The sequence below is a fragment of the Salvelinus namaycush genome, chromosome 5, assembly GCF_016432855.1.
Source record: "Salvelinus namaycush isolate Seneca chromosome 5, SaNama_1.0, whole genome shotgun sequence".
In the NCBI taxonomy this organism is placed as follows: domain Eukaryota; kingdom Metazoa; phylum Chordata; class Actinopteri; order Salmoniformes; family Salmonidae; genus Salvelinus; species Salvelinus namaycush.
The window spans coordinates 69,247,914-69,273,025 of NC_052311.1; the positions used below are offsets into that span (position 1 = coordinate 69,247,914).

General features: G+C 43.7%; 1 protein-coding gene and 1 non-coding gene across 2 annotated transcripts in view; one reads left to right on the forward strand and one right to left on the reverse strand.

The window, feature by feature from the left end:
* Positions 1–16,201, forward strand: part of LOC120048834 (focal adhesion kinase 1-like) — a 144,984-nt gene extending 128,783 nt beyond the window's left edge. The window contains exons 24-32 of the mRNA XM_038995104.1: positions 903–989; positions 1,862–1,999; positions 2,236–2,367; positions 4,896–4,958; positions 8,028–8,067; positions 9,733–9,836; positions 14,089–14,244; positions 15,010–15,090; positions 15,310–16,201. Coding sequence (XP_038851032.1) covers positions 903–989; positions 1,862–1,999; positions 2,236–2,367; positions 4,896–4,958; positions 8,028–8,067; positions 9,733–9,836; positions 14,089–14,244; positions 15,010–15,090; positions 15,310–15,528 — 1,020 coding nt within the window. The 3' untranslated portion in view covers positions 15,529–16,201. The remainder of the gene's footprint in view (positions 1–902; positions 990–1,861; positions 2,000–2,235; positions 2,368–4,895; positions 4,959–8,027; positions 8,068–9,732; positions 9,837–14,088; positions 14,245–15,009; positions 15,091–15,309) is intronic.
* Positions 14,889–14,962, reverse strand: trnaa-cgc. Its single transcript has one exon. It is a non-coding gene; the product is annotated as a tRNA-Ala (tRNA).
* Positions 16,202–25,112: the final 8,911 nt, after the last annotated feature.

Consider the following 25,112-nt stretch of genomic DNA (forward strand, 5'->3'; position numbering starts at 1 on the left):
TCCCTCCAGATCTCTGGATGATGCAATCTACTGTTATTCTACCATGAAAACATGCTGCTCTCATTGGTCCTTTTTCAACACGGTTGGTTGATGCTTCCGTTGTCGTCATCTTAGCCATCCCAACGTTGTGTACAACCATGTAGAATCTTTTAATTTCCTGTTTTATGATGTTTCTATTGTACGTGTTCTAAATGAGCATCTGAACTTCTTGCACATCATTTCATGTTTCCACAGTGTTGTCACATGTTGTAACTTACAGCCTGTTCTGTTTTGTTCACTGTCTTTTGCTAATCGGGAGGTTTGGCCTCGAGAAGCTTACTGTGAAAAGGTCTGTAAGGTAGATGTCTCGCTATGATTAAATATAAGGAAAGTCTGAGTGCAATGCTCAGTGGAGGAGGAGATTGTTGCCTGCCTGCCTATCAACAAGTCACCCTGAATTGGAGATGATTATTCTACCCTCATTCCCCCCTCCCCCGCACCAAAAATAACCAGCAACTCTACTAAGTCCAACACCAGAACTCTCATGTAACTTTTTTGTGGATGTTGAACTAACCGTCTGCTTGTTTCATAGCCTTTCTTTGTTTCCCTTTTGAACAGCTCTAACTCTGTCCACACACATTGCATCTGTAGTTTGTGTGCCAGTCAGTGTGTGTGTGTGTGTGTGTGTGTGTGTGTGTGTGTGTGTGTGTGTGTGTGTGTGTGTGTGTGTGTGTGTGTGTGTGTGTGTGTGTGTGTGTGTGTGTGTGTGTGTGTGTGTGTGTGTGTGTGTGTGTGTGTGTGTGTGTGTGTGTGTGCCAGCCAGTCAGTGTGTGTGTGTGCCTAGCTCTATCTAACCCAGACCTAGCTATGGAGATGAAGCAGCAGCATGTATTTAACAGAGCTCTCTGTCTGTCTCTCTATAGCCCAGCAGACCAGGGTACCCAAGCCCACGCTCCAGTGAGGGGTTCTACCCCAGCCCACAGCACCTGGGGCAGCCCACCCACTACCAGGTAGAGCAAGGAGAGCTGGTACACGGGGGGGGGGGGGGCAGGTAGCCTAGCGGTTAAGAGCGTTGGACCAGTAACCGAAATGTTACTGGTTTGAATCCCCGAGCCGACTAGGTAAATCTGTCGATGTACCGGTGAGCAAGGCACTTAACCCTAATTGCTCCTGTAAATCGCTCTGGACAAGAGTGTCTGCTAAATGACTCAAATGTACATTTTTAATTTGTTATAACAGCATAACCACTAGCAGGTAGAGCAAGGAGAGCTGGTACATTGTGTTATAAAGTAGTTATAACATCATAACCACTAGCAGGTAGAGCAAGGAGAGCTGGTACATTGTGTTATAAAGTAGTTATAACATCATAACCACTAGCAGGTAGAGCAAGGAGAGCTGGTACATTGTGTTATAAAGTAGTTATAACAGCATAACCACTAGCAGGTAGAGCAAGGAGAGCTGGTACATTGTGTTATAAAGTAGTTATAACATCATAACCACTAACAGGTAGAGCAAGGAGAGCTGGTACATTGTGTTATAAAGTAGTTATAACATCATAACCACTAACAGGTAGAGCAAGGAGAGCTGGTACATTGTGTTATAAAGTAGTTATAACAGCATAACCACTAACAGGTAGAGCAAGGAGAGCTGGTACATTGTGTTATTAAGTAGTTAAAACAGCATAACCACTAGCAGATAGCCTAGCTACTACAACACACTGACAGAGAGACATGAGACAGTACCCTGTGTTTATACAGTAGTTATAACAGGCCTTTCCCTAGATGTCATGGGATTCTGTTTTGGTAGTTGGGATATTGGGGGTTCCTGATCTAAGTAGATACATTACTAAGGCCATTACTTCAAAGGCCCCTGTCCTTCCCAGATGGCAGGATACCCAGGCCCCCACGGCATGCCCTCCGTGACCAGTGGGATGTACCCTTCCCAGGCATCCCACGATCCCCATGACACCTGGAACCACCACCGGCAGCAGGACCTCCCCATGTGGTCCCCCAACATGGAGGTAAGGATCTGGGGATGGACCAGTGTTGTACACCTGATGCTCCCAATAACAAGATGGTACTGTAGTAGCGATTGAGGTTGGTGAGGGACAATGCACTGATTCTCTCTCTCTCTCTCAATCTCTCTTTTTCTCTTTCTCTCTCTCTCTCTCTTTCTCTCTTTCTCTCTCTTTCGCTCTTTCTCTATATCTCTCTTTCTCTCTCTCTCTTTCTCTCTCTCTGTGTCGGTCTGTCTCAGGACAGGGGGTCTCTGGACATGCAGGTGATGGGTCAGGTTCTGCCCCCCCTCCTGATGGAGGAACAGTTGATGATGCAACAGCAGCAGATGGAGGAGGACCAGCGGTGGCTGGAGCAGGAGGAACGCTTCCTGGTAATAAAACACACACTATATATACATACACACAAACCACACACACAGACACACTATATATACATACACACATACCACACACACACACTATATATATATATACATACACACATACCACACACATATACAAGCACACACACACACTATATATACATACACACATCCCAAACACACACATAATGGTTGTACATACCTGCCTCCTGTAACCCCTCTGATGGTGATGCAGGAGATAACAGACCTGCCTCCTGTAACCCTTCTGATGGTGATGCAGAAGATAACAGACTTGCCTCCTGTAACCCTTCTGATGGTGATGCAGGAGATAACAGACCTGCCTCCTGTAACCCTTCTGATGGTGATGCAGGAGATAACATACCTGCCTCCTGTAACCCTTCTGATGGTGATGCAGGAGATAACATACCTGCCTCCTGTAACCCTTCTGATGGTGATGCAGGAGATAACAGACCTGCCTCCTGTAACCCTTCTGATGGTGATGCAGGAGATAACAGACCTGCCTCCTGTAACCCCTCTGATGGTGATGCAGGAGATAACAGACCTGCCTCCTGTAACCCTTCTGATGGTGATGCAGGAGATAACAGACCTGCCTCCTGTAACCCCTCTGATGGTGATGCAGGAGATAACAGACCTGCCTCCTGTAACCCCTCTGATGGTGATGCAGGAGATAACAGACCTGCCTCCTGTAACCCTTCTGATGGTGATGCAGGAGATAACAGACCTGCCTCCTGTAACCCTTCTGATGGTGATGCAGGAGATAACAGACTTGCCCCTTCATGTTCTGTTTTCAGGGTGTTTACTTACAACTGTAATGTCTGACACAAAGGTACATCATCATTCCTTGGAAAGACCTGTGTTAATTGTGCACAGATGTTGTACATTATGTTTTGCACTGGCTTCATACCCCTCAGTTATTTTAGTAGTACCGTATCATTATCTCTGAGATGTGTCCCAGAGCGCCTCAGTTCACTTCTTGGATAATTTTTTACTTTCAACGGACAAAGGCGGTTTCAGAGAAGAAAGGGGGAAACAAAAAGCGTGCGTGCGTGCGTGCATGCGTGCGTGGGCGCGTGCGCCCAGGTGTGGCTAAGGCAAATTCCTAGCTAATGATAGGTTTGTCCCTCCATGCGCCGTCAAGTATGGTAAACTTATTTTGACCCAGAGTTGGTGAAAGCCAAATGATCTTTGCTGGAAAGCTGAGTAGGTTGTATGTAGTTTAGACCCGTAGACTCTTATTTCATACAAGGGGAGGGACTACTAGAAGAAAGGAAGGAGAGGACCAGGGGAGGGAGAGAGATAGGGAGGGAGAAAGAGACAGGGTGAGAGAGCGAGAGGTGGAGAGATAGAGAGAGAGAGACAAAGAGGGAGGAAGAGAGAGAGGCAGGCCAACAGAGAAAGACCACTATCTGGCAGCATGTTCACTTTGTGTGAGTCAGTCAGCGAGCCAGTCAGTCAGTCAGTCAGTCAGTCAGTGAGCCAAGCCGTGTAAACAGGAGTAAAACTGGGGAACCTCTCTCATCCTGTTGATGGAATTCCTAGCAGCTCGCTCCATGCTCTCCTCCCAGGCACTGAAACACCCAGCAGAGAACAGCAGTCCAAAGGATGCAGGTTTTCAAGTCCTGCCTCGGAAAACTGGTACAGCATTAGGGAAGGAGGGAGGGAAGGAGAGAGGAATGTAAATAGTTTGGCAGGCAGCTGGCGTGAGACTGAAGTTTTAATAAGTTAACGGGCAGAGCAGCAGCAGGAGTACATTTGCTGCGCTGCAGGATTCTAAGCTGTGTACAACTGTTCCTTCTGTGTTGAAGTGCTAGAAAGATAAATAATTGAATGTGCCTACTAATGTAGATGTTAAAATATATTAGCATACTAGAAAAAATATGATCATACTAGAAAAAAATATTAACATACTACAATTGATGCTCATCAAGAAATAACAGCGACAAGTGCACTGGAAAACCATTTAAAACAACTTTAGGCGCGTTACATCGCATTAGATAAAGTCGCTCAGAAGATGTGGTTTTAGCTGCAATCTAATGTCACTTTGCTTGTGGAAAACGGTATCGAGCGATGTAAGGGTTTTACGCATGCGCAGTTGTTGGGTCTCGCGCTTTCTGCAAGTTGGATGAGCAGCGCATTTACCTCAGCAACAGAAAGTCACGTCAAAGCTTAGCTAGCTTACATTAGCTGAAACCCTATATTACAATACAACACACACACAAATAATAATGACGACTCCAAGGATCAAGCGGAGAATGTCTCTTGTTACCATTTTGTCCTGTGTTTACGTAGCAGTGATTTGTATTTGTCATGATATTGTATATTCATTTAGATTTGATCTGACTGATTTGAATATCAGTGCATCAGATGTCATACCACAGTTATAGCAAAGTAATGTCCATTATCACTGTGATATAGAGAAATAATGATTGTTTTCCACATTGAAATCAGTCTGAGCATTTGTTTGTTTGTTCGTTCGATCCTTCATTTAACCTGCTGTGTCTCTCGGTCACAACCAGAAGCCGGATTCAAGGAATTCCAGAGGCAGCATTGACCGGGATGACTGCATCCTCCAAGGCCCAGTAAGTCTCCTCTTTTTACTTGGTTTCCCTGGATGGAATAACAGTCAACGCTATCTCATTTTCTCTTTACCTCTCTCACAAATATGCAAAATACCTTGGGCTTTCACTCAAAAGATGTTAAAGAGATTTTGTCTGGAGGGGGAGGGGGGTTCCCGTCAATGTCTCTCTGTTGTCTGTGCTTGTTGTACCACTCCTAGCATGGGGTTGTGTATACAGTGAGTCAGTGAGTATTACAGTAAGTCAGTCGTACAGTGGGAGAGAACACTCCCAGACAGCCTGTGTAGTAACTCTAGAGCCTCAAGTCAATCAAACCAGTGTTTCTGTATTTACGCTGTAGTGCAGTATATTAGCAGGCATAAATGTTTTCCTTACTGAATGGTTTTGTGGTAAAATAGCAACAGGCCCCCTGACAGATAGATGCTATCAGTTTTTAAAACACGACTTTGGCTCAGAGAGCTTCAACATATAAATGCATAATAGATACAGTGCATTCGGAAAGTATTCAGACCCCTTCTCTTTTTCCACATTTTGTTACGTTACAACCTTATTCCAAAATGTATTAAATAAATACAAATTCCCATCAATCTACACACAATACCCCATAATGACAAAGCGTAAACAGGTTTTTTGAATTTTTTTCAAATGTATTAAAAATAGAAAACTGAAATACCTTATTTACATAAGTATTCAGACCCTTAGCTATGAAACTCAAAATTGAGCTCAGGTGCGTCCTGTTTCCATTGATCATCCTTGGCGATGTTTCTACAACTTGATTGTTGTCCAGCTGTGGTAAATTCAATTGATTGGACATGATTTGGAAAGGCACACACCTGTCTATATAAGGTCCCACAGTTGACAGTGCATGTCAGAGCAAAAACCAAGCCATGAGGTCGAAGGAATTGTCCAAAGAGCTCCGAGACAGAATTGTGTCAAGGCACAGATCTGGGGAAGGGTACCAAATAATATCTGCACCATTGAAGGGCCCCAAGAACACAGTGGCCTCCATGATTCTTAAATTAAGTTTGGAACCACCAAGACTCTTCCTAGAGCTGGCCGCCCAGCCAAACTGAGCAATCGGGGAAGAAGGGCTTTGGTCAGGGAGGTGACCAAGATCCTGATGGTCACTCTGACAGAGCTCCAGAGTTCCTGTGTGAAAATGGGAGAACCTTCCAGAAGGACAACCATCTCTGCAGCACTCCACCAATCAAGCCTTTATGGTAGAGTGGCCATATGGAATCCACTCTCAGTAAAAAGGCACATGACAGCCCGCTTGGAGTTTGCCAAAAGATACCTAAAGGACTCTCAGACCATGAGAAACAAGATTCTCTGGACTGATGAAATGCCAAATGTTTGGCCTGAATGTCAAATGTCACGTCTGGAGGAAACCTGGCATCATCCCTACGGTGAAACATGGTGGTGGCTGCATCATGCTGTGGGGATGTATTTCAGTGGCAGGGACTGGGAGACTAGTCAGGATCGAGGGAAAGATGAACGGAGCAAAGTACAGAGAGATCCTTGATGAAAACCTACTCCAGAGCACTCAGGACCTCAGACTGGGGTGAAGGTTCACCTTCCAACAGGACAACAACCCTAAGCACACAGCCAAGACAACACAGGAGTAGCTTCGGGACAAGCCTCTGAATGTCCTTAAGTGGCCCAGACTTGAACCCGATCTAACATCTCTGGAGAGAACTGAAAATAGCTGTGCAGCAACGCTCCCCATCCAACCTGACAGAGCTTGAGACGATCTGCAGAGAAGAATGGGAGAAACTCCCCAAACACAGATGTGCCAAGCTTCTAGCTTCATACCCAAGAAGACTCGATGGTGTAATCGCTGCCAATGGTGCTTCAACAAAGTACTGAGTAAAGGGTCTAAATACTTATGTAATTGTGATAAAAACCTTGTTTTTCCAAAATGTGTAAAAAGTCAAGGGGTCTGAATAGTTTCTGAATGCACTGTACATGCTTACTACATTGGCATTCCATAAGCAAGTTGTATGTATTTGTTTTAGCACTCTCGGGATTTACCTTCAACTGGAAAAGGGAAAGTCAAGGGGTTAAGAAAAGAACACTGACTGATATGAAGGAATATCCATCTGTTCTCATGTATAGAATGTATAATGTAGAACTATCAGAATATAGAATGTAGAACTGTTTGAACATAGAACGTAGAATTATTAGAACATAGAATGTAGAACTATTAGAACATAGAATGTAGAACTGTTAGAACGTAGAACTATTAGGACATAGAACATAGAACTATTAGGACATAGAATGTAGAACTATTAGAACATAGAATGTAGAACTATTAAGACATAGCATGTAGAACTATTAGGACATAGCATGTAGAACTATTAGAACATATAACTATTAGGACATAGAATGTAGAACTATTTCATTTGTTCCCTGTCATTGCTCAGTATCATTACATTGAGCTGTATGGACAGCTGTGTTCTGAGCTGCATGGACCATTAGAAGGGTATAGCCCCAAACCAAACCCACTCTTAGTTTAAAACACTGGCCACATTAATGCAGGAGCTCTCATGCAATCCACTCTATTTTACTGGGCAATTTGCAAAACCAAAATCTTGCTTCATGGCGAGATAACTGTCAGAATCTGTCTCCCTGATAATAATTATAGCCAGGCAGAGGATGAAGCCAAGGAGTGATGGATAGCCATTTAGCATGTTGAGTTGATGCACACAAATATTGAATACAACTCAATAACCTCTAGGTTATTCTGTAAACTTCAATCAGCAAGTGTTTTATTGACTTACATTTAAACAGGGAATACTGCATATGGTCTGTTCTACAGTTTGTTTTAGGGCTATCACAGTAAAGCAGAGATGTGTTTTTACTGTGGAACGCCATGTAAACTGGTGGTTGGCTGTGGTCCGGTTAGGTCTGTGTATCCAAGCAGCAGGAGTATTTTGAGTGTTGGTGGAGAGACCACAACACAGATGACACCAGAGAGACTGCTCACTGGGATGTTGTGGAAAAACACTGTTGGAAATGTGGAATGAATCCTGCTGGTTTATTTCAACTGCTTGTTTGTGTTTGTTTGTGCAGACAGGAAACCAGCACATATACCAACCCATAGGCAAACCAGGTAATGTCTCAGCCAATGTAATTACAGGTTTACCTTACACGTATTGTTTTCAATGTTCCCCTGGTTCTCTGACTCTAACTCTGACGGGCTCTGACTGGCTCTGACTCTGACTCTAACTCTGACTGGCTCTGACACCGACTCCGACACCGGCTCTAACTCCGACCGACTCCGACTCTGACACCGACTCTGACTCTGACTGGCTCTGACTCTGACTGACTCTAACTCTGACTGACTCTAACTCTGACTGACTCTAACTCTGACTGACTCTAACTCTGACTGGCTCTAACTCTGACTGGCTCTAACTCTGACTGGCTCTGACTTTGACTGGCTCTAACTCGGACTGGCTCTGACTTCGACTGGCTCTAACTCGGACTGGCTCTGACTGGCTCTGACTCTGACTGACTCGGACTGGCTCTGACTCTGACTGGCTCTAACTGACTCGGACTAGCTCTGACTCTGACTGGCTCTAACTCTGACTCTGACTGGCTCTGACTCTGACTGGCTCTGACTCTGACTGACTCGGACTGGCTCTAACTCTGACTGACTCGGACTGACTCGGACTGGCTCTGACTCCGACTGACTCGGACTCGGACTGGCTCTGACTCTGACTGGCTCTAACTCTGACTGGCTCTGACTCGGACTGGCTCTGACTGGCTCTAACTCGGACTGGCTCTGACTGGCTCTGACTCTGACTGACTCGGACTGGCTCTGACTCTGACTGGCTCTAACTGACTCGGACTAGCTCTGACTCTGACTGGCTCTAACTCTGACTCTGACTGGCTCTGACTCTGACTGGCTCTGACTCTGACTGACTCGGACTGGCTCTAACTCTGACTGACTCGGACTGACTCGGACTGGCTCTGACTCCGACTGACTCGGACTCGGACTGGCTCTGACTCTGACTGGCTCTAACTCTGACTGGCTCTGACTCGGACTGGCTCTGACTGGCTCTGACTCTGACTGGCTCTGACTCTGACTGGCTCTGACTCTGACTGACTCGGACTGGCTCTAACTCTGACTGACTCGGACTGACTCGGACTGGCTCTGACTCCGACTGACTCGGACTCGGACTGGCTCTGACTCTGACTGGCTCTAACTCTGACTGGCTCTGACTCGGACTGGCTCTGACTCTGACTGGCTCTAACTCTGACTGGCTCTAACTCTGACTGACTCTGACTCGGACTGGCTCTAGCTCGGACTGGCTCTAGCTCGGACTGGCTCTAACTCTGACTGGCTCTAACTCTGACTGGCTCTAACTCTGACTGGCTCTAACTCTGACTGGCTCTAACTCTGACTGGCTCTAACTCTGACTGACTCTGACTCTAACTCTGACTCCCTCAACTGTTCTAGCACATTCCTCAACCATTTTAACTGCTAAACTATGTTGACAGGCTGAGAATTTGGCTATTTCTGCTAGGCCTGTATTAGTTTATGTTGCCATAATAGTAGATATTTGATAGGAATATCGTTGAATCTGTGAGAGTTTGATAAGAAATGCTACAATTCCTGTGCATCTTCCATATAGTCATGCGTTGGTTTTATTCCTTATGTAACTGATTATGGGTCCTTCGCCTCCACATAACATGCATATATTGTACTATATGTTGTAGTTTAAGTATCTGTTGATTCTATTGTACGTATCTGATGGGTCCTTTGCCTCAACAGAACATGCAGCTCCACCAAAGAAACCCCCCCGTCCCGGAGCCCCCAGTCACCTGGGCAGTCTGGCCAGCCTGAACCCCGTGGACAGCTACAATGAGGGAGTGAAGGTAAACTGATGCTCACATCTTTATTCTACCATATCTACCAATCAAACGTTACACGCATTCTACAACAATCCAGTCATTTGGCTTCATCGCTCAATTTAAGCCCACAGATTTACATGTCTCAAAGTTGTTTCAATTTATTTGTAGTTATTGTGTTGGTATTTTACTTTTGCATGTGCACTCCTAAACAAAGTGTTCATCCATCATTTAAAAGCTAGAATCCTTCATTGAAATGAGAACAAAGTGGTTCACCCCACCTCTGTTTTGGTAAAAAGCTGAGGGATGGACCTGGAGAAATGTAACCACGTTCAAATTCATAGACAGAGCTGTGGATGCAAGGACTGACCATCCATGATATCAACATGATAGTTGTAACCATGTTTTGAGGCTAGACAGTGTTTGTTTACATTTACTTTGTTTACAAACATCAGAGTAAAACAGGTTCATATGTTGGGTTCTGATGAGGTACGACAGTTGAACTAAGCTCCTGAGGCATTTACAAGTTATATTCTTCAAATATCAATGCGTATATACACTGAGTGGACAAAACATTAAGGACACCTTCCTAATATTGAGTTGCACCCCCTTCCCTTTGCCTCAGTTCGTAGGGTCATGGACTCTACAATTTGTCCAAAGCGTTCCACAGGGATGCTGGACCATGTTGACTCCAATGCTTCCCTCAGTTGTCAAGTTGGCTGGATGTCCTTTGGGTGGTGGACCATTCTTGATACACACAGGAAACTGTTGAGTGTGAAAAACCCAGCAGTGTTGCAGTTCTTGACACAAACCGGTGCACTCTTATAGTGGGCCATGTAGAGGTCTTATAGTGGGCCATGTAGAGGTCTTATAGTGGGCCATGTAGAGGTCTTATAGTGGGCCATGTAGAGGTCTTATAGCGGGCCATGTAGAGGTCTTATAGTGGGCCATATCCATGTCTCAATTGTCTCAAGTCTTAAAAATCATTCTTTAACCTGTCTCCTCCCCTTCATCTACACTGATGAAGTGGATTTAACAAGTGACATCAATAAGGGATCATAGCTTTCACCTGTATTCACCTGGTCCGTCTATGTCATGGAAAGAGCAAGTGTCTTTAATGTTTTGTACGTTCAGTGTTTAATTAATTTATACGTGCAAAAATGAATGTTGCAATTAAGGATTCTAACTTTAAGCTGAGAAGTTCATGACTATGCATCTAAAACATGACTAACTGTCCCTATTCCTGTTAGAACATTCCTACATGACTTTACCATGTTGGCCAGATCACAACGACTACCACTGTATTTCAAATACACAGACTTCCCCTTTTTTATGACACCCAAACGACCGGAGATGTCACTATTTTCCCCAGTGATGGTTACTATGGCAACAGTCCGCTTGAGTTTCTCTGTGTCAGCACAGAACATCCAGGAGCGTTACCTTCCCTTATACAAACTGTTAGCTCTGCTCTGCTACCACTGCCTTGGTGTCATTAGGCTGCGTCACTAATGGCACACTATTCCCTATATAGTGCACTACAGTACTTTTGACCAGAGTCCTATGGGCCCTGGTCAAAAGCAGTGCACTAAATAGGGAATAGGGGGCCTTTTGAGGTGCACCCTAAGCCTCAGCTAAAGCAGTCCCAGCTGTAGTTCACCCGCTCTCTCCTCCTTCCCCAAACACGCTCATAAATACCACATGATCGACCAGGCAGTCAGGCCTGCAATGCACCCTGGGAAGGAACACACTCTTTCCATTACACTGCCTTCTTACCATCAGCATGGAAATGATTTAACAAGAGGAATACTCTAATGTGGTTCCTTCTTCCTGAGAAAGAAGCAACATGTAAACACTGACATGGTCTTTATCAGCCCATCATGACTGGAACTGAGATGGTCAGACTGGGCTATGATATCATGCATCACAAATGGCTTCCTATTCCCTATATAGTACACTGCTTTTGACCAGAGCCCCATAGGCCCTAGTGGTAAAACGTTTTGCACTATATAGGAAACAGGATGTCATTTGTGACACTGTACTACAATGTACTCAGTACTGTACTACCATGGCAACCTGTTCCCTGTTCTGATGAGGGAATTAGTGGGATTCATGCAAAAGATAAAAACATGTCAAATAAAACACAAAGGCTACATTTATACAGGCAGCCCAATTCTGATATTCTGCCAGTAATTGGTCTTTTGACCAATCAGATCAGATCCTTTGCCAATAATTAGGTACATTTTCAGAATTGGGCTGCCTGTATAAACACAGACAAAGTTTCATGACCACAACATTTGAGTCACCACCTCTGTAGATATTTTAGTATTTACTCAACCAACCTCTCCAAAACCTTATTTATCTGGATGAGACTTTGCTCTCTGGTGTTATTGCGTGTATTGTTAATGCTTGTTGCATTAATATTTTCTCCCTCTTCTGTCCCTCTTGCCTCTGCCTTACTATTGTTGAACTTAGCCCTGGCGGGTAAGAGAACACTGTGAATGTGTGTGTGTACGTTCATACGCTCATATGTGTGTGTGTGTGTGTGTGTGTGTGTGTGTGTGTGTGTCTCTTTAGACCTAATTTCTCACAGAATTGTCAATCAGTTGTTATTTGATGCTGAAAAAGCAGGCTATGGGTTGGGTTGTGTAGTGGGGTGGGGTGGGACAATGGAGTCCATCTGTATCTCTGGTAACAGTGAACTTTTAATGCATCATCTGATTTGGGGCGCTTTACAAATGGCACCCCATTCCCTATATAGTGTACTACTTTAGACCAGAGGGCCCTGGTCAGAAGTATAGTATATAAGAAATAGGGTGCCATTTGAGACTCAACCAGGGTTCTGTTGTCTGTTCACTGAACCACTTCAGCCTTCTCATCCTAATGCATTTCTTCCATTCACCGTACTGACACAACACCTCTTTACCATCGATAAAGTGGGTCTTATAGCAGGCCATGTAGAGGTCTTATAGTGGGCCATGTAGAGGTCTTATAGTGGGCCATGTAGAGGTCTTATAGCGGGCCATGTAGAGGTCTTATAGCGGGCCATGTAGAGGTCTTATAGTGGGCCATGTAGAGGTCTTATAGCAGGCCATGTAGAGGTCTTATAGTGGGCCATGTAGTGGTCTTATAGTGGGCCATGTAGAGGTCTTATAGCGGGCCATGTAGTGGTCTTATAGCGGGCCATGTAGTGGTCTTATAGCGGGCCATGTAGAGGTCTTATAGTGGGCCATGTAGAGGTCTTATAGCGGGCCATGTAGTGGTCTTATAGCGGGCCATGTAGAGGTCTTATAGTGGGCCATGTAGAGGTCTTATAGCGGGCCATGTAGTGGTCTTATAGCGGGCCATGTAGTGGTCTTATAGTGGGCCATGTAGAGGTCTTATAGCGGGCCATGTAGTGGTCTTATAGCGGGCCATGTAGTGGTCTTATAGTGGGCCATGTAGAGGTCTTATAGTGGGCCATGTAGTGGTCTTATAGTGGGCCATGTAGTGGTCTTATAGTGGGCCATGTAGTGGTCTTATTGTGGGCCATATAGAGGTCTTATAGTGGGACATGTAGTGGTCTTATAGTGGGCCATGTAGTGGTCTTATAGTGGGCCATGTAGTGGTCTTATAGTGGGCCATGTAGTGGTCTTATAGCGGGCCATGTAGTGGTCTTATAGTGGGCCATGTAGAGGTCTTATAGCTGGCCATGTAGTGGTCTTATAGCGGGCCATGTAGTGGTCTTATAGTGGGCCATGTAGTGGTCTTATAGTGGGCCATATAGAGGTCTTATAGTGGGACATGTAGTGCTTGTGTATGTTCAGATCTGTGTTTGTGTGGCCATAATAATGTGTTTGTCTATGACATTGTTTCAAACAACCCTTTGAATCCTAAACATAACACACTGACTTCTTCCTAAATGGGATCTGTGCACTTTTGACATGATTTAGGAATAATGCTGAATTCCAAATAACTCCATTATAGAATGTATTGTTTATTCCAGATGCTGACATCTTCCTAACATAACCTCTAACCCTCTTTAGACCCAATGTACAATTTCAAGGATATGTTTGACTTGATTTAGCCACTGGTGACAGTCTCTACAAACATTTCAAATTCCTTGGGTTTTTGTCATTGTGATTTACTACCATGAATGACTGTGGTGTTGACTGACTGGTGATATATACTGCCATCTATTGGTGAGAGTTAAGAAATGCAAGGTTGAACATTATATGAATCATCTGTCCCTCTCTGTTATTTCTCCATCTCTGCTCACAGTGTATTTTTCTCCTTCATTCAGCTCCAGCCTCAGGAGATCAGCCCACCCCCCACTGCTAACCTGGACCGCTCTAATGACAAGGTCTATGAGAATGTCACAGGACTGGTGAAGGCTGTCATAGAGATGTCCAGTAAAATTCAGCCTGCGCCTCCCGAGGAATACGTGCCAATGGTCAAGGTAGGAGAGACACAGTGTTCATTATCTCCACATTCAATCATCAGGGTTCATTGTAGCAAAACGTTTACGTTTCGTTCTTTTTGGAAATGTTTTATCCATTTGACCTTTTTTACCTTTAGCAGACGCTCTTATCCAGAGAGACTTACAGTAGTGAGTCATTTATCCAGAGAGACTTACAGTAGTGAGTCATTTATCAGACGCTCTTATCCAGAGAGACTTACAGTAGTGAGTCATTTAGTAGACACTCTTATCCAGAGAGACTTACAGTAGTGAGTCATTTAGTAGACACTCTTATCCAGAGAGACTTACAGTAGTGAGTCATTTATCAGACGCTCTTATCCAGAGAGACTTACAGTAGTGAGTCATTTATCAGACGCTCTTATTCAGAGAGACTTACAGTAGTGAGTCATTTATCAGACGCTCTTATTCAGAGAGACTTACAGTAGTGAGTCATTTAGTAGACACTCTTATCCAGAGAGACTTACAGTAGTGAGTCATTTAGCAGACGCTCTTATCCAGAGAGACTTACAGTAGTGAGTCATTTATCAGACGCTCTTATTCAGAGAGACTTACAGTAGTGAGTCATTTAGCAGACGCTCTTATCCAGAGAGACTTACAGTAGAGAGTGCATACATTTTCATACTGGTCCCCTGTGGGAATTGAACCCACAACCCTGGCGTTGCGAGCACCATGCTCTACCAACTAAGCTACACGGGACAGAGCAGATTTCTAGGATTGGTTCATATGAGTATATTTGTGTTTCAGGATGTGGGTCTGGCACTAAGAACACTCCTGGCCACAGTGGATGAAACAATCACGTTACTTCCAGCTAGCACACACAGAGAGGTACGTTACTCAGGCATGGGCCATTTCTGATCCAGTACTATGTTAGTCCCCTCTGCCTTCTCTTATACAGGTCATTTTGTTTTAATTAGTTACATAATACTGGAATATATGCACCCTGTTCATTCACTGAACCTATTTCTATTTTATCTCTCAATATATTATAATAATAATAATATATGGAACATTTATGTTTTAATCAAGTACTATCTTATCTTAAAGGTGGAGATGGCCCAGAAGCTGTTGAACTCTGACCTGGCGGAGCTGATCAACAAGATGAAGCTGGCCCAGCAGTACGTCATGACCAGCCTGCAGCAGGACTACAAGAAACAGATGCTGACGGCCGCCCACGCCCTGGCCGTAGACGCCAAGAACCTTCTAGACGTCATCGACCAGAGCCGGCTCAGGATGTTGGGCCAGGCCCGGCCGCCACCTCACTAGCGCTGGGGGAGGAGGGTGTGGAGTGTGGGATGAACTGACTCGAACTCAAAGCTTCTGGCTGAATGACTGTCTGGACAGATGGAAGCCATGTGGGGGCACCCTTGGGTTTGTTCACCTGTTCTGTCATGTCTAATCAGTGATTACTTCAAGGAAGGGAGGAATGAGGAAGATTGCATTGTGAAGGAATTTGAACGGGGCACTGCTTCTACAGGACCGTCATATGGACTGGACTCCAGGGGCATCACCAGGCAGACTAGCGACCACCTCTGACCCTCACTCCCCAACACACCACTCCTTTTTATAGACTTGGAATCTTTGAAGAGTTATTTTATTTTATGCTGCACCGATTGTGTCGGCTGACTAACTGTGAATTCCTACAGTCCCAGATTTCATCTGAAGAAGAATCAGGAGGCACACTTCAGAAACTGCTCCCCCCAGTGGACAAATGGAGGATGACGTGGACAACAGAATTGAACTGGAACCTCTATGCTTTAGTAGACAGAACACTGAACTCCTCACACTACGTCTAACATGTCTGTTTCATTGTTAACACTTGTCACAAGCTCAATAGTGATTCATGGAGGATCACAAACACTGGGATATATTTTGTCTTGGCTCAGTCGGCCATCTTGTCAAATAGGAGAAAATAACGGATGAAATAAAATGATGACAAAAAGACAAAGCTGTGACAGTGCTTTCCTGTGTTTACAAATGACAGCCAAAGCTGTGACAGTGCTTTCCTGTGTTTACGAATGACAGACAAAGCTGTGACAGTGCTTTCCTGTGTTTACAAATGACAGCCAAAGCTGTGACAGTGCTTTCCTGTGTTTACGAATGACAGACAAAGCTGTGACAGTGCTTTCCTGTGTTTACGAATGACAGACAAAGCTGTGACAGTGCTTTCCTGTGTTTACGAATGACAGCCAAAGCTGTGACAGTACTTTCCTGTGTTTACGAATGACAGCCAAAGCTGTGACAGTGCTTTCCTGTGTTTACGAATGACAGCCAAAGCTGTGACAGTACTTTCCTGTGTTTACGAATGACAGACAAAGCTGTGAGAGTGCTTTCCTGTGTTTACGAATGACAGACAAAGCTGTGACAGTGCTTTGCTGTGTTTATGAATGACAGCCAAAGCTGTGACAGTGCTTTCCTGTGTTTACGAATGACAGACAAAGCTGTGAGTGCTTTCCTGTGTTTACAAATGACAGACAAAGCTGTGACAGTGCTTTCCTGTGTTTACGAATGACAGACAAAGCTGTGAGAGTGCTTTCCTGTGTTTACGAATGACAGACAAAGCTGTGACAGTGCTTTCCTGTGTTTATGAATGACAGCCAAAGATGTGACAGTACTTTCCTGTGTTTACGAATGACAGACAAAGCTGTGACAGTGCTTTCCTGTGTTTATGAATGACAGCCAAAGCTGTGACAGTGCTTTCCTGTGTTTATGAATGACAGCCAAAGCTGTGACAGTGCTTTCCTGTGTTTACGAACGACAGCCAAAGCTGTGACAGTGCTTTCCTGTGTTTACCAATGACAGACAAAGCTGTGACAGTGCTTTCCTGTGTTTACGAATGACAGACAAAGCTGTGAGAGTGCTTTCCTGTGTTTACGAATGACAGACAAAGCTGTGACAGTGCTTTCCTGTGTTTATGAATGACAGCGCTTTCCTGTGTTTATGAATGACAGCCAAAGCTGTGACAGTGCTTTCCTGTGTTTACGAATGACAGCCAAAGCTGTGACAGTGCTTTCCTGTGTTTATGAATGACAGACTAAGCTGTGACAGTGCTTTCCTGTGTTTATGAATGACAGACTAAGCTGTGACAGTACTTTCCTGTGTTTATGAATGACAGACTAAGCTGTGACAGTGCTTTCCTGTGTTTATGAATGACAAACTAAGGATGGTGTAGCATGTCATTTATTTTCCCTAATGGTGTTTAGCTGAATCATTTTTCCAATAGTTTAATAGATTTACATTCATATTTTAAACTTCTCGACATTTCATCAACACATGTTCCCATTTAACACCAACAGGAATGAATGAATACCTTAAAGGGTCATCTCAGCAGTACTTCTCATACTAATCAGCTATTACATAAGTCTTATTCATAGCTTACTGACAAGTTACCATGCTTATCATTTAGGTCTATCTGTGATATTTGCTGAGAAGCGAGAGGACACTTATTGACTGACTTTAACATGTAAAGTCATGATATTGATCTGGATATTGATCTTGGCTACAGCCAGTTCCTAAGCTATTCAACAAGGTGTATTATTCCTCCTGGTTCCCTCACCAGCTTTATCCTCAGTGGTCATGCAAGTGTCATGAGGCTCCAGGCATTGTTTTATGTTCTGATTGCAGTCAGCGTTGGAGGTGAGTGAACTGCATCAATAGCATCTCAGTGCATCGACTGAAATGACATATAAAAATGAAATGACAAACAAATGAATGAATGAATAATGAATTCTCTGTGGAAAGGGATATACTGAGTAGCAGAATAAAGAGAGCGTCTTCATGTTTCTTTCATGAGTTGGATGATCAACCGTATAAAAAAACATGTACAACTGTTGTGGAAATTCTAACCAAGTGAGAGAGACTGTTATTTCTTCAAACAATCAATCTTTATTAATAAGAATTGCAATAACGACGCTGGTCAGTTATGCACTCTGAGGTGTAAGGCTTATATAGTCAAACGATCTTATGCAAGCATATACAAAACATGTGATCTTGGTATGTCTCCCGACCCCTCCTGTCTCAGCCTCCAGTATTTATGCTACAATAGTTTGTGTCGGGGGGCTAGGGTCAGTCTGTTATATCTGGAGTATTTCTCCTGTCTATCCTGTGTCCTGTGTGAATTTAAGTATGCTCTCTCTTTTTCTCTCTTTTTCTCTCTTTCTTTCTTTGTCTCTCACGGAGGACTTGAGCCCAAGGACCATGCCTCAGAACTACCTGGCCTGATGACTCCTTGCTGTCCCCAGTCCACCTGGTCATGCTGCTGCTCCAGTTTCAACTGTTCTGCCTGCGGCTATGGAACCCTGACCTGTTCCCCGGACGTGCTACCTGTTCCAGACCTGCTTTTTTCAACTCTCTAGATACAGCAAGAGCGGTAGAGATACTCTGAATGATCGGCTATGACATTTACTCCTGAGGCACCCTCTGCAACCACTGTGATTATTATTTGACCCTGCTGGTTATCTATGAACATTTGAACATCTTGGCCATGTTCTGTATAATCTCCACCCGGCACAGCCAGAAGAGGACTGGCCACCCCTCATAGCCTGGTTCCTCTCTAGGTTTCTTCCTAGGTTCTGGCCTTTCTAGGGAGTTTTTTCTAGCCACCGTGCTTCTACACCTGCATTGCTTGCTGTTTGGGGTTTTAGGCTGGGTTTCTGTACAGCACTTTGTGACATCAGCTGATGTAAGAAGGGCTTTATAAATGAATGTGATTGATTGATGTGTACGTGTGTGGAGAATGAGATGAAACTGGGGTAAAAGATACAGACTAACTGAATTGGTCGTCTCGTTCTACAGCAACAGCTGGTTGTTCTAGTCTTCTAGTTAGGTGTGTAAAGAACAGCTGGTTATTCTAGTCTTCTAGTTAGGTGTGTAAACAACAGCTGGTTATTCTAGTCTTCTAGTTAGGTGTGTAAACAACAGGATACAGTTTCTCTGATGTAAGCACCTTTTGCTGTCTGCCCAGATGGTGTGGTGTTGCACACCCACAAACACATATACATACACAAGCAGGAACTTTCTGGAATGCAAAAAGCTATACAGCCTTAAAGAGATCTTGCATTATACAAGCATTAAAGAGGTTTAACTTCCCTTACACAACACAGGGTAGAGCTGTGTTAACTCATCAAACATATCCTTTTGACACTCAGATTCTGATGAAATGTGGGATGATTCTGTTTTCAGTGGGGGTACACTTGTCGTTTTTGATAAAAAATAAAGTATCTGTTGAAAGAAACCAAGCAGAACATTTGACAGTTCAAATGAGATTTCAAATTGGTTAGAACAGGAGGGAACAGCTTCCATTCCCACTGAAAGGTGACTTCAGAGCTGTGTGTCTCAACACTAGCCTGGGTACCACTTCAGAGCTGTGTGTCTCAACACTAGCCTGGGTACCACTTCAGAGCTGTGTGTCTCAACACTAGCCTCGGTACCACTTCAGAGCTTTGTGTCTCAACACTAGCCTGGGTACCACTTCAGAGCTGTGTGTCTCAACACTAGCCTGGGTACCACTTCAGAGCTGTGTGTCTCAACACTAGCCTGGGTACCACTTCAGAGCTGTGTGTCTCAACACTAGCCTGGGTACCACTTCAGAGCTGTGTGTCTCAACACTAGCCTGGGTACCACTTCAGAGCTGTGTGTCTCAACACTAGCCTGGGTACCACTTCAGAGCTGTGTGTCTCAACACTAGCCTGGGTACCACTGCAGAGCTGTGTGTCTCAACACTAGCCTGGGTACCAGTCTGTTTACAGTAGCTAGCGTTCCACTCCTAGTAGGGCCTACTCATTGTCATCACCAAACAGTGGAGCTAATACTTATTTAATGACAAGTGGAAATTCAGCATATAACATCTAGGTCTATCTGTAATATTTGCTGAGGAGAGAAAGGACACCTATTGGCAGAAGCAGGAGAGCTGTGTGGATGGGAATGGTAGGAGCCCCACTGTTACTACAGCAGGTCACCTAGTTGCCTTCTGGAGGGATCCAAACCAGCATTGTCCTTCTCTCTCTGACAGTCAGTCAAACTGGCACACTGTTTCATCATGCTTTTCTTTTCTCCTGCCAACATAAAACAACATACAGTGTGCGGATATAACGTTCTCACTCATCGTTATTCATGATTCATTCAGGACTATTTGTAATCATGGTAGTATCCACATTAATGTAGAAGTATTTGGAAACATATTCCATTCTTATTTAAATTAAAAATGACTCCAAAAATACACAATACATTATTTACCTTTCGTTTCTATTGGGCACAAAATAATCCAAAACAAACAGCAAATGCATCCAACAAATGTGCATAGTCACAGGCTTGATGTAGTCATTGCATGCTATGAATATGGGACCAAATACTTAACTTTATACTACTTTAATACACATATAAGTGAATTTGTCCCAATACTTTTGGTCTCCTGAAATGGGGAGCTATGTACACAAAGTGCTGTAATTTCTAAACGGTTCACCTGATATGGATGAAAATACTCTCATATTAAAGCTGACAGTCTGCACTTTAACCTCATTTAAAATCCAAAGTTCTGGATTAGAGAGTAAAAACAACAACAAATGGGTCACTGTCCCAATACTTTTGGAGCTCACTGTATGTCTATCTTTTCCTCATGCAAGTCACGTGATCAAGTCCTGTTACTTGTACCAACTAACTTTAAATCGGTTTTAGATTAGAGATATTCAAGGCTTTGTAAATCTAGGTTTATAATGAATCAATGATTATGTATTACATCACAGCTTTTCTTTTAAAGTGGAAAGTCACTGGTGCCCTGTGTTTTCTATGACTGCATGTGTGGTTAACTTGCAAGAACTTCCCAACAGTGCCGTATTCAATATCAAAATAGTATAACAAAAAAACACAGGAGCTATAAGAGAGAGAGAAAGAAAACAGGAGAATGTAAGAGAGAGAGAAATTAAACAGGAGAATGTAAGAGAGAAAGAAAACAGGAGAATGTAAGCTCAATACAGGATCAGTGTCAGTATCAGGGTCAGTGTCAGGGTTAGTGTCAGGGTTAGTGTCAGTGTTAGGGTCAGTGTCAGTATCAGGGTCAGTGTCAGGGTCAGTGTCAGCACCACATGTACAATGAGCAGGGTGTACAATACCTGTAGGCAGGGTTAGCATTGCAGCATAAGTGATGGGTGGGTGCGTGGTCGTGAGTGTGTGTATGGGAGTGTGTGCGTGGGAGTGTGTGTATGGGAGTGTGTGGGTGTTAGTGTGACTGTGTGTGTATACTAATGGTAATATGTCCATGTAAACAGGAGCAATAGTGACCAGTAGCATACAGTCATGGCCAAAGGTTTTGAGAATGACACAAATATTAATTTTCACAAAGTTTGCTGCCTCAGTTTATATGATGGCAATTTGCATATACTCCAGAATGTTATGAAGAGTGATCAGATGAATTGCAATTAATTGTAAAGTCCCTCTTTGCCATGCAAATGAACTGAATCCCCCCCAAAAAACACTTCCACTGCATTTCAGCCCTGCCACAAAAGGACCAGCTGACATCATGTCAGTGATTCTCTCGTTAACACAGGTGTGAGTGTTGACGAGGACAAGGCTGGAGATCACTCTGTCATGCTGATTGAGTTCGAATAACAGACTGGAAGCTTCAAAAGGAGGGTGGTGCTTGGAATCATTGTTCTTCCTCTGTCAATCATGGTTAACTGCAAGGAAACACGTGCCGTCATCATTTCTTTGCACAAAAATGGCTTCACAGGCAAGGATATTGCTGCCAGTAAGATTGCACCTAAATCAACCATTTATCGGATCATCAAGAACTTCAAGGAGAGCGGTTCAATTGTTGTGAAGAAGGCTTCAGGGTGCCCAAGAAAGTCCAGCAAGCGCCAGGACCGTCTCCTAAAGTTGATTCAGCTGCGGGATCGGGGCACCACCAGTACAGAGCTTGCTCAGGAATGGCAGCAGGCAGGTGTGAGTGCATCTGCACGCACAGTGAGGCGAAGACTTTTGGAGGATGGCCTGGTGTCAAGAAGGGCAGCAAAGAAGCCACTTCTCTCCAGGAAAAACATCAGGGACAGACTGATATTCTGCAAAAGGTACAAGGATTGGACTGCTGAGGACTGGGGTAAAGTCATTTTCTCTGATGAATCCCCTTTCCGATTGTTTGGGGCATCCGGAAAAAAGCTTGTCCGGAGAAGACAAGGTGAGCGCTACCATCAGTCCTGTGTCATGCCAACAGTAAAGCATCCTGAGACCATTCATGTGTGGGGTTGCTTCTCAACCAAGGGAGTGGGCTCACTCACAATTTTGCCTAAGAACACAGCCATGAATAAAGAATGGTACCAACACATCCTCCGAGAGCAACTTCTCCCAACCATCCAGGAACAGTTTGGTGACGAACAATGACTTTTCCAGCATGATGGAGCACCTTGCCATAAGGCAAAAGTGATAACTAAGTAGCTCGGGGAACAAAACATCGATATTTTGGGTCCATGGCCAGGAAACTCCCCAGACCTTAATCTCATTGAGAACTTGTGGTCAATCCTCAAGAGGCGGGTGGACAAACAAAACCCCACAAATTCTGACAAACTCCAAGCATTGATTATGCAAGAATGGGCTGCCATCAGTCAGGATGTAGCCCAGAAGTTAATTGACAGCATGCCAGGGCGGATTGTAGAGGTCTTGAAAACGAAGGGTCAACACTGCAAATATTGACTGTTTGCATCAACTTCATGTAATTGTCAATAAAATCCTTTGACACTTATGAAATGCTTGTAATTATACTTCCGTATTCCATAGTAACACCTGACAAAATTATCTAAAGACACTGATGCAGCAGACTTTGTGAAAATGTATATTTGTGTCATTCTCAAAACTTTTGGCCACGACTGTAAATAGATAGATAGTAATGGCAATCAATAATGAAAACATCTAATCAATAATCCGTTTAGCAGCAGCATGGGTGTGATGAGGTGTGTAAGTGTGTTGCGTCAGTAATGTGTGTGTGTGTGTGTGTGTGTGTGTGTGTGTGTGTGTGTGTGTGTGTGTGTGTGTGTGTGTGTGTGTGTGTGTGTGTGTGTGTATTGTGACAGAAAAATGATGTATTCGCCTTATTTGTTGGATATGTAACAATTATTTACTTAACAAACAGTAAGATATTTCTGTCCTGCTAATGCTGATTTTTATGGTGCTATGTAGCTTCCTGCAGCTAGTCTGGGTGTCGAGGACATGGGTTTTTACTAGAGATAACTTGAAGCTGATAATTGATTGATGTCTCTGTGATAAGAAACAAAACAGCCACATTCCATTCTATGATTAGTGGTGCATGTGAGACATATGTCTCCGGTCTGATTGAGCCTGCATTCCATAGACAAGGTATGGTGTATGTTTAGCTGGGATAGAGAGCAGTAGAACAAAGGCCTCAATGATCTTTAGACATCCTGGCATCTGGGAAATTAGGCCGTGGTCGGGGGGGTTAAGATAACGCCAGGGGCAGATAAAGACAGGATGAGCTCAAAGTGGCTCATGGTGCCCCCAAACTGTCTGGGAAGGGTGGAGCCAGCCGTGGTTGAAGCATTTTTAGGTTTGGTATATAAAGACGTTGTATTCTCTGTATGGTTCAAGCACTCGGTCCGACATTCAAAACTGCTGTGCTAATGGCTTCATTATTGCAATAATTAATTGATATTAAATAAAGATGATTGTTTGAAGAAATGACTAAGTCTCTCTCAGTACTGAATTTCCATGACAGTATGTAAGTATGAGTGTGTGAGTGAGGGTGTGTGCGAGTGAGTGTATGTATGTAAGTATGAGTGTATGTACTGTATGTAAGTATGAGTGTGTGGTGTGAGGAATAGTTACAGTGAAGGTGTTTGTGTCTGAGTGGATAGTCTGTGGGAGAGGGAGAGCAGTAGTTCTTTGCCATTTAAAGAGCGACTGACCCTAATATCCAACTAATCACTTTGAAAACGGTCTATCTGGCATCGATATGAGTGTCAAAATTGACTACAAAGTGTAAATAGGATAATTTCGGTCATAAAGTCAGTCTTATCTAAAACGGAGTTTGGAAGCTCAGTGGGTCACAACGAGTGTTTCATCGCCCCAAATGCCTTCAAAGGTCACAGCCATTTGAGACTGAAAAGCCCTATATGGATTGATCAACTATGGTTTGCATGCCCTGCCAAAGGACCCTATCATGCGGAATAGATGGTTGGAGTTCGTTGGTCCCCAGTGGTGGTGAGTATACCGGTAGCTAGACCATAGACTGCTGGTATATTTTGTTAATTATTATGATCATTGCTATCATAACTAACGTCAGCTATCTAGCTAACGTTAGCCTGCCTCAATACAACTCGGATTTGGCTTGGAAATATGATAACATTCAAAAAAAGACAAATAATAAAAAGACAAATAAAACCTTTTGTTATGATTGTGATGTCGCTAGATTGACTTTAGATAAAGTATATCCTTAGACAGCTAACTAAGATCGAGGGGCCACCATATTTTAGCTAGCTAACATTAGCATTGCTAGCTATTTTAGACTAACTTTGCCATCTCTCTAAAGTAATTTTGAAGACATAATATGGCAAAGTTGTTTCCTATTAATTATTTGCCTACTTTAGCAATGTATTTCCATGCCACTCTAAGTTAGTGTAATTTAGACAAAACAGTCACATTAGCCTCTGAGGCGTAACCCATTTCTTGGGAACAAATAAATATTGGATTTTTAAACGTTTTTTTAACTTAACCTTTATTTAACGAAGCAAGTCAGTTAAGAACAAATTCTTATTCCCAATGACGGCCTACCAGGGAACAGCCTTGTTCAGAGTGACAGATTTTTACCTTGTCAGCTCGGGGATTCAATCCAGCAACCTTTCGGTTACTGG